A 19,259-nucleotide genomic window follows, 5' to 3' on the forward strand; every position below is an offset into this window, starting at 1 on the left:
CTATCCCCCCCCCCCCACACACACACATAATTCTGAGTTTTCCAAGAACAACTATGTATAAAATATAGTGACAACGACAAACGACAAACAGGTTACAAAATACAGATTCAAGAAACAAAACCTAAGCTTAAAATTCAAATGAGAAGGATGATCTTGCATTTTGAATGCATTATGTGCTTATTATCCTTTTATTGTAGTAAAAGAGAAAAGAATTTTAGATAATTAAGTAGATCCAAAAAGCATTGACAATTTCAAGACTGTTCAAGACAAATGAGAAGCAGTCGTTAAGTTAAAATCTAGGAGGGAGTGATTCTTATCCAATTAATTTCAAAACACAATCTATGGAAGTTTCGACTATAGGTTCTTTTGTTGAAAAGTGGCAGAATTCTTTTAACACATCTGCTTGTCATTAGATTTAAGAAAAGCTTTCATAATTAAATATTCTTTTGCATTCTCTGTTGCTACAAGTAAATGATGCCATAATTCCAGTTATTTTAAAAATTGAATTGATTTTGTAGACAACTTCAATTGTGTATAATTTGACTACAAAAACCATATTATAGAAGTTCAATCATTTTGAAGAGTAATTTATTGAATGTAATAATGTAAACTAACATTTAATTAAAAACAGCAATAAAAAAAAATTTTATGCACGAAAAAATTATTATAATTATTTCAAACACAGACCTAGAAACTGTTCTGATACACTAGATTTTATAACCCATATGGATTTTGAGAACAATATTTTTATGCTCAATTGTTTGTTCAAAATGAATGAACACAGGGTCAAATTTACCTCTTAACATTCTATCAAATAGGCCAAAGAAATAAACTTTACTGGGGAATTAAATGCATAATTGATGCACAGTGTTTTTTTTTTTTTTTCTTCTTCTTCTTCAATTGATTTTGCTTATGTAAAATAATTGGAGTAAAATTAACCAATAATCCATGAATGCTACAAATAGTTGGCATGAAAATTCATTCATTATTGTGATCTTTTTTTATAGGGACCAATTTAAATAACTTGATTGAAAGAGAGGGGCTAGCTTTTATTTACATGACAAATAAAAGCTAGTGCATTTTAAGTTTTTTCTGCAACTTGAAGTTTGAACAGATACTGAAAAATTCTGTTGTGCCCTGTGTGAGGATTAACGCATTCTATACACAAATTCAAATAAAATGGAAAAGGTATTACTGCATCGAATTTAAAAAGTATACTTTCAATAAAACTTTTTTCTTGAATAAAAATATATTTATTTTACATCCATCTATTTGTTGTCAATAAATAGATATATCTATAATAGCTATAGCAATAAGATAAATGACTCTAAATCAGCAGCAACATTTTTTTAAATATATAAAACATTTATGAAAAAAAATGAAGTATGATTTTTTTTACAGAAAATGATTCATGATGCTTTCTTTTCATGATGAACCACATAACATTGCTTTAAATCTTCTAAAATCTGAAAAAAAAACTTTCATTAAATAACTAAATGAAAGTAAATTAAACAACATTATAAATGCATGATTTTCTTAACAGGAAAACTCACAGCTATAGCAAAATTTTACATTCATCAAGTATCAAAAAACATGTCATATCCTTTTTTATATTTTCACGATATGTACCAACTTTATGATGCAAAACAATCAAATATTGAATGCATAAATGTTACATAATACCTCAGATATTTCTGGCCTCTTCTTTTTTGATTTCAATAAACAACGCTGTGAAATTTCATATAATTTCTTAGCAGATGATGTGTCCCAAAGTATTTTAGGGTCTAAGACTTCAAGAATGTCTTCATAGTTTTCCATGAAAGATATCTAACAAAAGAAAGAAAATGTAAAATGCATTTGAACAAGCTCGCCCTTTCACCTTTTTCCAAAGGTAAAACGTAGATATTAAAAGTACATTGCACTGAAAAGCTAAAAACTCAAAAGTCGGAGCTGGGAGCACTCTGCCCCTATAAAACCCTGTAACTAAAAATCGCTTTAAAATAAGTAAGTCCCAGAACCCTAAGCTTTAAAAAGCATTGCTAATACTAATACAGTAATTCTTCCAAATAAACACTATTCAGGCCAAACCTTCTTCCCCAGAAAGTTAATTCTAGCTGCACAAGTGATAAATAAAGGGTGTTTTTTTTAGAGGTAGAGAACTTTAGTTTCAAATAAAACACAGTTAAATGTTGTTAATTGCCGTGAATGTTGCTTTATTCGAAAGATGATTCTTTGCCATTTTTATTTAAATATGATTTCTGGCATATGGCCACCTCGGCTGGCTCTGAGAAAATTAATTGGAAAGTCCAATTTTTTCACTTTTTGCAGCAATAGAAGCTGTATGTCAGTAATAAGGTGGCCAATGTTCTCTTCCAAGGCGTCAATCGTCTGTGGCTTATCGGTGCAGACCAGAGACTCCACATAGCCCCACAAAAAGTAGTCCAGCAGTGTTAAATCACATGATCTTGCAGGCCAATTCACGGGTCCATTATGTGAAATTATTCGTTCACCGAACGTTTCTTTCAATAAATCAATTGTGACACGAGCTGTGTGGCATGTTGCACCCCTTGTTGTCTATTCATGAGGAAATGGCAAACAGCACTGAACACAAAACAAGTGATAGCTATCAAAATGGCACACATATCAAACAGTGTTGCCAACTTAAAGTTTTATTTCTCTAAAAAAACACCCTTTATATCAAAGGAATATAAACATAAAAAAAGAAATCAAATAATTTTTACCAAATCTTGATCTTCTCTAGATTTGTCATACGGAGGAAGTCCAGTTAGCAATTCCAGCAAGACAACACCAAAGCTAAAGGTGTCCAGCTTGACAGAGACATCTCCATAAAATGCTTCGTGAGCCATGTAAATAGTAGTGCCACATACATGTTCAGTGACAGGCATTGTTGAAGAGGCTGTACTGTCTCCAGTTCTCACTAAGCCAAAATCACCAATTTTAGGAATAAAATTTTTATCCAAGAGGATATTGGCACTAGAATAATGAAAAATATATTTATACGTAAATATAATGAAATGCATGCAATACACCAACCACCTAGTTGTGTTATACAGAGACTGGGTTTTATCCTTGTTATGGACTCATCAGTCTCAAATGGAGAATAACTGAGCTGGAGGCAAATGTTATCTCATTGAAGCTATGAGTGTTAACAAACTGATAACTAAAGTAAATTTAGCACACCAATTGTTGTTGGAGAGTTTTGTTCATGCCAGTGTTTGTACAGGCTACAGATATAAAATTTTTACTTTTATATAATTAATAGAATTACTTAAATAAAATAATAAAGAATGATTTTGAAAGAACTCATGGGGCTCACTTTAGGATTCATTTCATTAAAATTTGAATATAGAGTAAAATCCACAAGAAAATTTTTGTAAGAGTTATTTTTAACTTTTTAGAGAAACAAAAAGTATTCATTTATTTACTCATTTATTTTTAATAACTATACAACTTTTTGCAAAATGCAAAAAAAAAAAAAAAAGGGCTGAAAACTGAAAATAATTTATAAATTGATGTAGTATAAACTTAGTATTAAAAAGAATTTTCTTTAAAAATCCCACACTCTCATAACTTTGGATTTTTTGTAATATTGAATGCTAATAAAAATTAGCTTACAAATAATTTGAAATAAAAATGGGTACATTTTCTTCCATTTACAAAGCTCCTCTTGTGGTTTCTAAAGATATTAACATTTCAGTATGACAAATTGGTGCCCATATGTGTAAATTTAAAAGAGGGGGAGAGGTAAAGAAACTTTTGAGTTCCAAAGCTATAACTAAAAAAAACTGTAAAAATTTCAGTTTTGAAATTTAGCCAAACTTGACAATTTGAAGGGGATTCATTGTTTCCGATTCAAACTAGGCAGAGAGGAAATTGGTTACCTAAAATATGGTATGCATGCAATGTACCAACAGCCCAGTTATGACAACCATGGACTGCAATATCCTCCATGTTGTTGTCCTGTCTGAAATGGTAAAAAACTGAGCTGGAGGCAGATGACATCTCACTAAGAATGCCAACAAACTGGTTGCAAAAATAAATTTGGCACACCAGCAAGAGTTTGTAGTAATGGTAAGGATCAATTTGCCGATTTCTTTTTTCACAAGACTAAAATTTTCATCAACAGAAGAAGTCATGTGTCAGTAATCTCAGAAGATTTCTCTCATTACAAATGCACTCTATTTCAAAAAGGGTGATTTTATCTTGTGTTATCTAAAGCAGGGATTCTCAAACTTTTAGACTTTGGAACCCCCTTTTTAGACTAAGTATTTTTGAAACCCCCCAAAGTTTTAACTCTGTCTAAACCCTAAAACAGCGTTTCTTAAATTGTGTTCCACAGAACCCCAGGTTCCACGAAGCTCGCTCAGGGGTTCCATGAGACGCATGTTTTCATTCCACCTCTATCAAAGTTTGTCACTTAAAAAATCAATAAAAACGCTTTCCTAAAATTAAAAAAAAAATATTTTTACTTTCATATACCAATCTGAGCTTTATTACCCATCAAAGTTAGCCACTAAAGGAATAATTTTATTTGTCGCCTGAAATTGTGCGTTTAAGATACAACTTCGAAATTTTTCTAAGATTAGTCATAAAGCACTTCTTTTCACTTTTAAACACTTCAATTTCGAAAAAAATCAGGAAGAAACTACTGACTAGTTTAAAAGTGACTTCAATGGTGAAAAACGTATGGAAGGACATCCCAAATTCCCTTTTCTGCATCATTACCAAACATTACGATTACCTGTATACCTAAAATTACGATTTTTGACAAACATTTCAAATATTCTACTATTAATACTAGCCACTCTCTCAGTATCTATGGCAACAGTTGAAAGCACAATTTTAACACTTAACGAGTGAGGACCAATTTAAGTCAACATGACATACAATAACATCAAAGTCTGATTTATGAATAACTTTAAAAATTGTAAAATAAGAGATATTTCAATTTTAAAGTTTTAAAAACTTTTTCTTTGCAAATTTTAGTGAATTATTAACACTATTGTAGGTAAAATACATTAATATTTATTTTTCTTACTAAGAAAATATTTTAATCATATAACTCATGCATAATTTCTGAGGTTATTTGAGGCAGTAAGAAGCAAAGGAAGGTAAGTGACAAAATTAAAAATTTGGAGATAACCAGCACAAATGATAGGAGAGCCTCTCATCTGCTTTGAGGCAAGAAATGGTACTAGTAGCCCTAGAAGGTGCACTGTATAGCATGATTAAGAAAGAAAATTAATGAGACTACCTAGGATCTGAAATTTAAACGTGATTTACTTGAAACTTTAAAAATCCACTTACATCCCTTTGCTTCTGGCTGCCTCATTTATCCCCTTTAAAAATACTCAGAATCACAAGTAGGCATAGGTGGATCGTACTAGGGGGCAATTGCCCTCTCACTTTCAACAGTAAAGGGACTTTGCCCCTCCACTTCTCTAAGTACAAAACTAATAAGGGTCGAATGAAAAATAATAGTGATGATCTATTCACGTGATTAAAGAAAGAACTGACTTAATAAGTGCTTGTTTTATACTTTTTTCTGGTTATTATTAGGTAAAAATTAAAATGGAACTTTGATTTTGCAGGAGGGAGTCTTCTGTGGCCCACTTTTTGAGTCTGTTTCGCGAATTTTTGGAAGAAGGTCAATTCATTAAAAATGACGTAAAAATTCAATTTCTCAATTTTTGAAGAAAAAATTTAGCTCTAAGGGTGTGTCACCCACCAAACCTGCCCCCCTTCCCGCACCTCCTTTAACCCCCCATTATTTTTTTGGGGCACAAGCCGCCTATGCAAATAAGAGTGCTTTGGTGTTTTATAATAAATAATAATTTGTATTTGTAACTAGCAATAATTACCATGGTCCATAATGAAGTCTATTTAATTATCAATTTAACAACAAATAGTTAATGTGATAGTCTCTTTGAGATAAGAACCTGGGCTCCCTCTCAAACAGAACCTAAGCTACACCACTGCAAACTATTGACAAAAAACTAAGGGTTCACAAGAAAAAAGTGAGCATTTAAAAGGGTGGTACTGATCAAAGAAATTTAAAAACGCTGCCCTAAAACAATAACTAAAAACTACATAAATGGTTAAGTTTTATCCTTTGAAACACAAGTAACTAGAAAAATAAACATGAATCTTTGTCTCTTGAATTACTTTTATAATAAGAGGCAGTTGTAGATCTTACTGATTTTATAATTTTGCGGTAGTTTTATGACAGTTCTTGACCTTGCGCTCCTTCAAGTTCCATCATTGCACACAGTACGAAAAACACAGCAATAAATTAATTTTCTTTAAACTTTCCTTCCACATTTCTCAACCCCCCTGGGAGTCACGATCCATCATTTGAGAACCCTTGATCCAAACAGAGATTCGCTCTGTATACAAACAGAGTGAATTTAAATGAACTAGAGTAAAAATAAGAAATTATCTTTAAAAAGTGCAAAAATATGAAAAAATTCATTGCATGGCGCATAGCCACTATGGAAAGTATTTTCAGTGTGACTAAAGGATAGGTATTGTACTCTAAAATATATAAATAAAACTAAAAATAAATAAATAAAACAATACAGGGATGAATTTACTAAAAGCAAGTTTAGTTGTAATAGGGAGACTATACTGTTAATCAAGAAAAAAGTTAGTGCAAATTAGGTTAAATCATTCTTTTTTCAAATGTTCAAATTTTCAGGTGAAGAAACTACTAGCAGGAGACAGGAAAGACATCATCATTATTATCTTCGTCAAGGATTAGGCATATAGCCTGTTCCGGCTTCTTGGTCGCCCCACCATTTCCTGGGCCTGCCACTGTCTCATTTGCCCCTTGGTCTGTAATAAAAGGCAGCTCTTGGAAGTCTGCCTCGTATCATACCTCGAACATGGCTTTTCTAATCGTTACGATATTTTGTAATTTTTTCATTGAGAGAGAGAGAGAGGCTGAATATCTATAATTCCCTTCAAATAGATTCATTCCTTATTTTGTCTGGGATAGTGCAAATCTTCACTGATCGCATACTTCATCTCTGCTGCTTGAATTCTAATAGTTTCTTGGGTGTTCAAAGTCTATGTTTTGGAGCCATATAGTAAGGTTGGCACCGCCATAACCTTATAGAACTTCAGTTGTGTTTCCTTTCTCGTTTTTCCCTTTAGGATTCTTGTTAGGGTTCCACATAAGTGTTGAAACCTATGTAGTTTGTTTTGGACATCATTGTTGTGGTCAAAGGTGATATCACATCCTAGGTAGTTGAAGTGCTTCACCTATTCAATAATTCTAGTATCAATAACAATTTTACTTCTAATTGGATCTTTCCCCCTAAATGTCATTGCTATAGTTTTGGGATTGAGATCTTCATATTATATTCTTGGCATATCTAATATTCTACTGTTAATATATGTGCAGATGTTTAAACAATAAATAATTAAAATATATATTGCAAAATTATTTAATGTAAAATTGATGCATTTAATGAATTATTTAAGTTACTACAGTTTGGTTTCTACAACACATCTTAAATAAATACATAAAAACATAATAGGGGAAGACAGGGTACAATGAAGCAAGGGAACATGACCTCAAAGCGACACTAGGTCTAAAATCAGCAAAGTTAATGATAGAAATTTGCAGTTTACATGTATGTTCCAGTTACTGAAGTGACTTGGGTACATTTACTTTTCATAGGCGGCTCATACAGGCAGACAAGGGGGGTAACTGCCCTAAATTTCAAAAGTAAAGAAGGCTTGCAGCTCCACTTTTTTAAGTTTTTAATATTAATGATTAATAGAAAACTGATAAAACTGATCGATTCATACATTAAAAGAGAATTTAGTAAGCATGCATTTTATATTTTACTCCTGTAATTATTTCATAAAAGTTAAAACGTAACTTCAAATCGGAAGAAGGGAGTCTATCATGTGACCATCTGTTCTGATTCTTGAGGCTACAGGTCATTTCATAAATAATGATGTTAAAACATATAATAATGAAACATTTTCATTGTGCTCATGGTGAATGCGTTTAATAGAAACTAAATATCACGGGTAGATATCATGCTTATGGCATAAAACACATGTTGATGCTGCTAAAAATAATACACTTTTACTAAAAAATTTAACGCCTAACATTAACAGGTAATGTCTCCAGTTAGATATCTTTCTACAGGTTATCTTCTTTGCTTGGCACTGCTTATTCATGAAAATTTGTGTATAAAATCAGAAATGTAATAGAATTGTTTAAAATATGTGAATTAAAATGAAATTATTTGACCATTTGTTTTTTTTTTTTTTCTTTTTTTTTCTGTTAAATAATTTAGTAATACAAATTTTGGTATAAATCCCAGAGTCAATTTTGATCACATGATCAAAATCTGTTTCAACCAGGATGGTAAAAACCAGGGGTGTTTTTATAGTTGAAACCATATCCTGTTAAAACCAAAACAACACTGGACTTATCCACTTTATTATAAAACGAAAGATATTTTATCATTTAATAGTATAGAAATTAAGTAATCGAATTTCGTTGCCTTATTTTCATTTATTGTTTTATCAAGGACTATAATATTTTTAACAATTTCCATTTTTGTACTTTAAAAAAATTCCTAATCTGTATTTTAATCAATCTTTTTTTTTCTTTTTTTTTGTATTCTCTCAATTAAGATTTATTCATAAAGTAAACTATATTGAATGAAAATTGCTCACATGATTTTGAGTGTCCACAGTATGTTTCATTGTATACTCTGGCATACAGAGTACAATGAAACTGTTAGAGGTTTACTTTTTGCTGTTTATCAAGACTAAAAACATTATTTAAAACCTATTAAACATATGTTTAGTTGAGTAAAATACCAGACTAAAAGTGTCCTTTAATTATATTCAAGCACGTGGAAAATCGTAGATAGAAAAAAATAGTAACGTTTGTTTAATTGTACTCAGGGCCTACTACAATTTGCTACTCGCAGAGTGAATCAAAATTCTAACTGACAAAAGTATTTTTCCAATTAATGAGTCATTATTTTGAAAATGTGTGCATTTCTCGTATAGTTGTAATGCTATGCATAATTTTTTTAGTAATTGGTGTCCTTTAGGAAGAGCGAATGGGGGGGGGGAATGAAAGAGCGCAACAGGCCTACCAGGCCTGTGCTGTAATCAGCCGCTGATTGTACACTGTGTTCCCCTACAATTAATACAAAATAAATGGTAGATTAAAATATATATTGAACCTCTTGATATCTCTATGAACCATAGGTGGTTTTTGAAAGGTATGCAAATGATTTATTCCCAATGCTGATCCATAAGCAATAGACATTCGTGTGTCACACAAGATGGGAGGGGAGTTGTCCTAAAAAAAAATGTTTTAAAAACATTTTTAGACAAATTTATTTTTCAGCTTTATACTTTGATACATTTTCTAAAGAAGACAAATCATATGCTTCAATAAAATGATTTAGTATGGAAAGACATCATAATTCATGAAACAATATCTACAATATTCTCCTCAAAGAAGGGGGGAAACATATTAGTTTTGACACTTGATTATTGAGATAAAATCAGAAGTAAATCATATTGAATTAAGTTGCACTCTTACATGCAGAAAGAAAAAAGAATTGTTCAAACAAGTTTTAACTCCCCCCCCCCCCCCCAACTTAAGCTCTTGAGAGGGCATAGAAATTCACAATTTGTCAAATGGAACTACAAGTTTCACCCAATGATGATTATTTTGTCGAATTCCACTCCAAATTCCATCGAATGATAAAAAAAATTTCGAACAGAACTCGAGAACAAATGCTGTTTCACGTCGAGCTAAAAAGATTAAATCAAGTGAAAATCTTTGCATAGCTGCCTTAATTAAAGACCTATTTTATTCTTCCATTTAAATAAAAAGAAGGGATTAAATGATTGAGGCAAAATGTATGATTAAAGCAGAATAAGGAATTTTGTTAAAAGGCAGAGAGGAGGAGAAAGAGTGAGAACTGTTAGTCTATTGTGGACCTAAGAAGAACAAACACCCATTTGCACAAAATTAAATTGAAAAAAAAATCTAAATTCAATAAATAAGTCAATAAACAAAAAGTTAATATAAAAACTTAAAATAAAAATGTTCATTACTATGCAAGCTAGTCTTTCTTGTAAAGATCCATTGTCTATGTATTCATAAATCAAACAGCAGTATGGTCCATCAACAGATATTCCTAACAAGGGTAACAAATTTTCATGTTTGTACCTAGAATTTTTTTAAAAAATTTATGCACAAATATCCAAATGTAAACAAATAAATTGAAATTCAAGTACATAGTTTTGGTTGACATGAATTGAGCATAACTTATAAACTTAAAAAGTAAAACAGAGAAATGCAATATGCATTCAAATAAAAGTTTAGTACTGTTCAGGACAATTTATTGTACATGTTCTAAGACAAAAGTTCCCAATCATGAACATAAAATTCCTAGTATAAAGGTTGTCTAAGTTTTAAATCTCCCCTTTAAGAGCATTGATGACAAACAACCAAAAAATTTCACAATTAAAACTTTGGGTCATTCCTTGACAATGGCAAACAATCTTTCTGGTTTGTAAGTGAAGAAAAATCTCATCATGTAAACTGGCGATCACACTGATTTTTTTTTTAATTTTAGTTTTATTTATTTATTTAATTAGTTAATTATTTTTGCACATATTACAAAATTGTCTTTCGCACATGTGCATATGTAATTGCTAATTTTTGTCCCTTTTAACGTTTAATGCATATAAATGCATAAAAATAGTAATTTTTTTAATGCATATTACTGCATTTTTCACAAAACTTTTCTTTATTTCTTTCTTTACGTAAGTTTGAAAAAAAAATTAAAAAGAGCAAATATTTTTTTTTTTTAATTTTTTTAACGTTTAGTGAATATTTTAAGTTTTATTGCATATATATGCGTGCATTTTTTTCATGATTTTTTAGTGCACATAATCCTGGCTCTAATCACTTTCCTTGTCCTTTTTTCCTGTAAAACTTAGTGAGAGTTATTTTTCGTTACTATTTGCAATTTTTATTTTATTCCATGTTATTGTCAGTTTTAGGAAATGTAAGACAATATAATGAAACAAAATTCGACTTTAGAAGGAGCAATTCAACAAATATTTGTTTCTGTAAATATGTTTAGTTATAATTTTTGTTAAATGATATTCATGCTTTGTTGCGTGTTTCATAAATTTAAAAGTTTCTTCGGTATTTGCAGTGTGCTGGAGAACCGTTAATATGACACTTGATAATATTTTTCTCACTTAGAGTGATTTTGTGTATGTTTTAATGGTTAAGAAATGTTTTCATTACTTTTTTTTTTTGTATTTTCCAATAAATTTTCTGTTTTTCATTATATTGCAGTATTGTCAGACTTTTGATCTGTTACATTTTTATGGGAATGATATAATAAACTAGGAATGTTTTTTAAATCTCATAGTGTCCCGCCCGTGGATGCATAGAGGGATTTTTTCAGGAGGGGCCGGCAAGCCCAGCATGGAAGTAACTTTACAAACTGATATTATAAAATTATTCAGAGTTGGTAATTTTGAATTTATTTCTTGGGGGCTGGGGGCATGTCCCACTCCTTAAAAACGGCATTGACCTCCCCCCCCCCCCCCCAAAGCAAAAGGTCTGAAAAAAACCCTGTTCGGAGTATGCTGTTTAGTTTTGGTCTCCTTATCTCAAGAAAGATATTTCTTTATTATAAAAGGTTCAAAGAAGGGCTACTAGGCTAGTAAGGAGACTTTTAGATTTAGATCATGATACCAGACGTAAAGGGCTTAATATGCATAGCCTGGAGCAAAGAAAATATATTAATGGATAAAATTTTTGCCTGCAAAGTAGGATAATGGATTATTGTTTTAAGTGATTCAAATCTGAGGTTAACCTGGAAATAAGGAAAAAATATTGCTTTAGAAGGGTAGTGGGCACTTGGATCATCTTACCGCCAGGGCCTGATTAAGATACTGAGAGGCCCTAGGTCAAAGTTTTTCTGGGCTCTCCTGCTGTCAAACCTTACAATTTCAGCCACTGGCTAAAGCAATTTTAGCAATTTGGGTGCCACTAAAAAGCAGAGGCCCTAGGCTAAGACCTTGTGGGCTTATTCAGTAATCAGACCCTGGGAAGAGGCTGTAATGAGCAAGGTAATAGATAGCTTTAAGAGGACCTTTATCTTCTTTGGAGACTAATAAACTGATTAGGATTAGCCTAGCAAGGCATAGAGCCTGTTGCTGGTTGTCGCATTTGTATTTGTATGATTTTAAAAAAGGCTGTTATAGCCTGAAATAAGGAGTAATAGCAAAAATGAATGGAAATAGTTCATGCCTCTCTACCCAATGCCCGAGGCGTTAAACACAACTTCAGACAGCATTGGAACTAATATTAAGATTGGCCTCTGTCCTACAAATACTCTGTGTTCCTTAGCACCTGCAGTTTTGAAGTTTGGTAAAAACTAGTTCAGACCCTGGCACTACTTATAAGCGTTATTGCTTTTAAAATTTTGTTATATGTATTAAACTAAATTCTCTTTTCTTCAAGAGAGATTGGGATTTTCATATTGTTCTAACAATAAAGAGTGTGTTAGTTAAATTATATTTTCTTGTAGAAGAAGACAGAGTTAGATAATGTAGATGCATGCACACACGCCGTGCGCCGATACATCCGCTGACGTGCGGATAAATCGCAGCGGAGTTGCACGTTGTCCGATAATCATAAAAGTTCTCACTCTTTATTTATAATTTGTTTCAAATTCATACTGATATTATTTATTTATATTGTAAAAATTATTACTAGAGAGTATATATACTCGCACATTCGGTAGATGTATTCGCTGCTGTGTGGATACATTCACTGTGGGCACGCGCATGTCACGATAATAATTCAAGTTCTCCTTCTTTACTTTTAATTTGTTTAAAATTAATATTGCTAATGTAAAACATAGTAATCATAGCTAGATAATATAGACGGATGCAGATACATTCGCTGCTGTAAAAAATATTTGGTGCTGTATGGATACATTAATTACGGACATGCTCATCTCGCCATAATCGTGAGTAATGTTCCAGTTTCCCACCTGCCTTTTTTTCCTTCTGTTAAAAAAATACTAAAATGTTAATCCTCCCTTCTTTTCTTCTATTCATCTTTTCTTACTCTTTTTTTTTTTTTTTTTTGGCGCTCCATATCAAACCACAAAAGCACCTGTGACTTTAAAGCTTATCATATAGGGCCAGCAAGTCCGCACTTGCCGTATTTTTGGAAGTTTGCACTGCACCGAGAGTAAGCACCGCGCTTTAAGTTTAACAAGCAATGTGAAAGAAAAGTTATTTCTGTTTTTTTTTTTTTTTTTGAAGATATCTGGAATTTTGTTATTTTTAATTCAAAACATATTTTGAACACAATTTCAATCATTTCAAAGAAAGTTCCAAACATTTTATTTTCCTTCTTTTCAAAATAGTTTATTTTCTGTAAAATGTTGTTAATTGTAAAAAAAAAAAAAAAAAAAAAAAAAAAAAACATTATATGCTCTGCACCTGTTGTATGCACCACATCAGCAATTTATAAACTTTTTTTTCTCCTAAGTGCCGCGGCGCTTAGGTACAAAAATGCGTAATAGTTTTTGAATTCTTGTATGCATTGGGTTGTTAAGGGACCAAAGACACAGGGGAAACTTGCTCCTAGTGGTATCTCTCATCTACATAAATAACTCTTGCTACTAGATTTATTGCATTTGTTTTTGTCCCCTCCCTCAACAGAGCATTTCCAAGAGCAGCGAATTTCTAGTTTTTCCTTTGTTTTCAGAAATTTGTGTATCCTATTGATTTCTTGACTTGACAGAGAAGAGAAAGGTCCTACCAATGTATGATCTGCAGTGGAGATGTAATTCCCAAAAATATGTGAGCTTACAAATGCAAAGATATCTGCTAAAAGAAGCTTAGTTTTAAAAATTTTCAATTTAGCTTCGGTCTTTGCATTCATAGGCTCACATAATTGGTATGAAAATTAGTTCCTTGTAACCTCAAAGCATATACCTGTAATTTTGTGCTTTATAACGTTGTTTTACACAACAAATCTTTACAAAATTTATTTATTTATTATGATCTTTGGGGGGGGGGAATCCCCCCCCCCCTTTTTTTTAACGTGATAGACAATTATTAGCTTGCAGATACTTTTGAGTTGCGTGCACTGAAACTGCATATTTTTATCTGACTCTGGAAGAGGAGTGGGATTTTCATTTTGTTTTAACTGAAGTAAATATTTCAATGAAATATTTTCTAGCAGATGATTTAACTCTTCTAGAACTCAATAAAATTACAAAGCAATCTTTGGGGGGTTGGTGTGCATGAGGGAGCAGGAAGGAAGATGCCTTGTAAAAATAATAACAATTACATCTAACATCAAAAGTACTGAAATAGATAATCACTTTTGTAAGATTTTCAACTCTGTAAAAAATTGATTAGGCATAGAGCTCTGTAATCTCTTCACAGCAAGCAACTTTCCAAACAAGCAAGCTCTAAAAACCTGACCAAAAGAACCTTCACCAATTTTACAGCCCCCTTCTCTGATATCCTTATCTAAAAAGTTCTGTGTAGCACGGGACAATTCACTGTAGTTGCATTCTGTTATGTCCTTTAGATCAAAACCATCAATTGTTCCCTTTATACTTCCGCCTTCCAATGGATCAGTACTTGACTTTTCAGCTTCCACTTTTCCAACGGAAAGATCAACAACAGTTTCTTCAACAACTTCATCTTCCAAATTATTTTCAACTACCATAGAATGAAAAAAAAAAATAATATCAGAACTAATGTCATATACCCCACCCTTGCCGACTTTTTCCTGTTGGCGCCAAGATAGCATCGCCAAGAAAACGATGTATGACGACATATGTCATACATCGTTCTTAGCAAGGCTTTTTTGGCGCCAACAGTAACAATTCAGATAAAAAAACATGATCAAAGCACTTCAGAACACAATACATATAAAAATAACATAAAACCACAGCAAAAAAATATTGCGAATATTTGCTTTAAAAATACCAGAAACTACAAAGTTTTTGTACACAAAGAAAAATTACTAGAAGATATTTAAAATGCTTAAATTAACAAATTACTATCACAGCTCACCAAAGAAATATGTACCAATAGAAATTAAAGTTATTTTTCAACATGCATTTCACTGAACAAAAACTTTTATCATACTTTACTAAAAAAGAGCAAAGTAATTCAATATGCAATGTTTAAAGTGGAAAACATCCCCAAAATGTAACTATTTCAGCCAAAAAAACGCTTAGTTATTCAAATTTCAATGTATGAAAAGTAAAAACGTCTTGACAGAACATCCTAAACATAAATAATACAAAAATACCATACATTAATTTGCTATCCAAAAATGCTTTCAAAATACCTACTAAAAATATCTACTATATTTTACATAAAATAACACCTTCATATATTTATAAAATCGTAGGGTCAACTTATTTTCAGAAATTCAGTACCTAAAGGAGGGACGTTTACAGAATATGCTTGAATAATTCTTGGCATCGTTAAAAATTAACTTTTAGGATAAAATAACTGCACTTTTTTTGTAAAATAAATTTACATGCAGTAAATATAAAGTTAAAAACTACAAGAAACCCTCAAGATTTTGTAAAAACATAAAGAATTGCGGAAGTGAGAGGTTTTTTTTTTCTTTAAATTCTAAAATAAAAAGCTAGATTTTTATTGTATGAATCCTCACACTCAGTCTGAAACACAACATATGAAACAATGTGCCTTACCGAGACACACCCCAAGTTGGATTTTACTCTTAATTAACAGTCAAGTTTAAAAAAACTGGCATTTTCTAATATTTATTCATCAAAACACAACTACTGAATCTGAACCAACACAAAATAAGCTTTCCTATAAGGTATATTGCACGAAAAAACAAAGATCTATCTTGAGAATTTTGTTCTCAATTCTTACACATGTAGAAACAATTAAAAAACCTATGGAATTTCTAAAAAAGTTCTAACTTTATATGGAAAAAAGAAAAGAAAACCACCTCATGGTGTCAGACACATAGGAAAGGGGAAATGAAAATTCACTAACAGTGCAAAGATTTATTTTAATAATTTTTTTTTTTTTTTTTTGGACTACTTGAATGTTAAAGAGCAAAGCTTAAATATGAATAGTTTTTTCGTTTTCACCAAATTAATTCTGCAATAAATAGCAATTTTGTTTTTTTTCAATGGTGTCAGAAGTGGAAGTTTATGTTAGACGTAGAATGTGCAAAGCAGGTAACGTCTGACACAAAATAAAGTGCTTAAAAAGCTGTTTAAATCAATAATTTATTTATAAAATTATGTATTATGACGTATTTTAAAGCATAAAAAAGAGAAAATATATAACAAGGAGTTTTTTACATGACTCATTACTTTGTGAAAAATGAAATAATTTAACATTTCAAATTTTATGCATAAAGTAAGGGGAGGTGGAGGACGTTGGTCCACTTTTTTACTTATTTTTTACCTCATCAAAAAATTTAATGATCAGTTTGATTTTCTGCAATAAGCTTCACTAAACCATTCCCAATCCCACAGATTTTTTTGGAAGTGTTGAGTTGATTAACTTTTTTTGCATTAATTTTTTAATGGAACCTCGTAAAGTGGACCAATGTGCCCCACGGGTGGTCCACCTGGTGAGGCACGTTGAACAGCATGACTGAAACAACTTTTGTTATAATTTTAGTGACAAATATGATTAAGCTTTGCAACTACTTTATATTCTGTTGTGTGTAGAGTGAAAAATATTAAGTTTAAAGATCAATATAACATATTAAATTGATATTTTGATAAATCATCTTTATTTAAAAACAGCAATAAGCATTCACCATTAATACATATAATTGTTTTTTAAAAATCAAAAAAAAAAAAAAAAAATTCATAGAATATTGTTATAATTATTGAGATTTAAGAGAAAAAAAAAGTTTTAAAATTATGTGGGGTAGGTTGGTCCGGTTCAACGTGCCCCACAAAGAGTGGACCAACCTTTTTGGTCTGCAAAAAGTAATGTCATAATTTTTTTCTTTTTGACAAAAAATGAAAAAATTGCCAATTATTATGAACTAAAGGAAGTTACTTTAAGAAAGAAGTTCAATTTTTTAACCGCAATCTTGATGAAAACCATTAAAAATAAACAAAATTACAGTTTTCTGAAAATTACTCAGGACTACTAAAATAACACTTTCTGGAATAAAATTTGTTCAATATAACTGTACCGTCTGATTTTATTATAGGATTTGTAGCACCATAGGTGCTATTTTTTGGTCATAAAAAATAATAATAATAGTATTAAAATAATTGAGAACGGTCCAACGTACCTCACCTCCCCCTAGTACTTTTTTGAGGGGCGGGGGAATCATGGTGTAAATTGGTGCCATTAAAGTTTCTTGGGAGGGGGTGAGGAATGTTTTTTAGAGTATTTCTCTCTTCTTATGGCGGAATATCATTCTTGGGGTGTTTTTTTTTCTTTTTCTTTTTTTGAGGAGGGGGGGGGGGGTATACCATTCAAAATAATTTGAATTTTAAATCTTTAATAATAAACTTTAATAAAATAACGGAAATACTACAACAAAAAACTTTTGACTTGCTTTGTCAAAAATTTTTTTCTTTTTTTTTTTCCTTTGCAGTCGCTTATGAACACCAAAAAAGAAATCTTATTTTTAGAGCTAAAAAATTTTTTTGACTGTCATATGGAATATAATGAAGGAAAATATAACTTGACACCTTTTTGTCACTTTTTCTCCCTTTGCTGTAGAATTGCTTTTCCTTTCCAAGCTTTTTGCTGCATTATACAAATCATTAGGACTAAATACAGTTACTTTACAAAGTCTTTTTAGTGCACAGTCTTGATACTTTTAGGAACGTTTAAACTATTTGTTGTAATTGCAGAAACCGTAAATGTGCAAATTTTAAAAGAAATATGCTTCTTCCACTTATATATTTTTTTACATGCTTTTTCTTCTTCCCTTTATCAAAGAAAGAAAAATAATTAATAAAAGTAATTCATTAAACAGTTTTGACAAAAAAAAAATTCTTCACATAAACTAGATAGTTTTTTGTTTTGAATATTTTGAAAAAATATTTTATTTGATAAATGAACTTTGCAAAACAATAAACCAGGATTGAAAGGATGACAGGGTGAAAGTGCAGAGATATGGGCAGGTGTTTTGTTATTTTTTGACATAATATGCCAAAAGCAAGCCAATTTGACGCACCCCGGGAAATGTTTGAAATGACGGGTGTGGTTGGAGATGCATGATGAACCTACTTACATAATACTTCTTTTTTGATCAAACGAGCCACATGGAAAAGATTGGCTTTCTGGAAAAAATCTAGCAAATCTCTGAGTTTAGGCTGATCAACACCACGTTGACTCCAATGTTCAATTAAAGCTCCTGCTGGACTGCTTCCCCTTCGCCACTGCAATTCTAAATTACTGAAAAAAGCAATGTTTAATAAAATTTTGGTTGAAAATAAATATAGCTAGTAAAATAAATTACTTTTTTCAAATCAAGAAGGAAATTTATAAAAAAAATTATACTGCAAAAGAAAGTTATCTTTTTGTAAAATTTCTCAAATAATTACTTACTTTATATCTTGAGCACGAAACAAAAGCTTATCTGGATTATCAGGATCAGTTATAACTTCTGCTAGAGACTTCCAATTGTCACTTTCATTTAATAAGTCATTAATCCGATTTCGAGTTCCAAAGTTTAACTTCCAAATTTTTGTATCCAAAGTAATATCTCCTGCAACAGATGAATTTGTGGACATATCTTTTTCCTTTAAAGATAATATGATTGTAAAATAATTTCGATAAGCTCCTACTTTTGATATATGTAAAACATTTGATAAAATTCTTATGTACAAGTATTACATTTACTTTATATTATACTCGAGATAAATGATCATTATAAGCGAAGAACGGCAAGACTCTCCTTCTCTTTATGAATGGACGTACCTGCAAAAAGTATTGATTAAAAAGTCAATTTTAGAAAAAAAATAATTAAGAAATAAATGTATCGTTTTAGATACATTTTCAGCTGATAGTAGACCGAATTCTTTGATTATATTAAGAAAATTTTGAAATAGGGCAGTAAACTGCATTAATAGCACAAGAGCAGATTCTTAAAATGAAAGCTGTTGAATAAAAAGTCCCAGTAAATAAGCACAGGTCTTTGAACTTATCAAAAA

At 31.1% G+C, this 19,259-nt stretch overlaps 1 protein-coding gene across 1 annotated transcript; it reads right to left on the reverse strand.

The window, feature by feature from the left end:
- Positions 1 to 1,296: 1,296 nt before the first annotated feature.
- On the reverse strand, positions 1,297 to 18,927 carry LOC129217112 (interleukin-1 receptor-associated kinase 4-like). The gene is made up of 8 exons (XM_054851363.1): positions 18,655 to 18,927; positions 18,338 to 18,501; positions 14,445 to 14,790; positions 10,129 to 10,243; positions 9,243 to 9,361; positions 2,742 to 2,994; positions 1,684 to 1,827; positions 1,297 to 1,466 (listed from the first exon to the last, which is right to left on the reverse strand). The coding sequence occupies exons 1-8, from the start codon at positions 18,837 to 18,839 to the stop codon at positions 1,410 to 1,412; spliced, it is 1,383 nt and encodes a 460-aa protein (XP_054707338.1). The 5' UTR covers positions 18,840 to 18,927; the 3' UTR covers positions 1,297 to 1,409.
- Positions 18,928 to 19,259: the final 332 nt, after the last annotated feature.

This window comes from Uloborus diversus, chromosome 2, assembly GCF_026930045.1.
Source record: "Uloborus diversus isolate 005 chromosome 2, Udiv.v.3.1, whole genome shotgun sequence".
Taxonomy (NCBI): Eukaryota; Metazoa; Arthropoda; class Arachnida; order Araneae; family Uloboridae; genus Uloborus; species Uloborus diversus.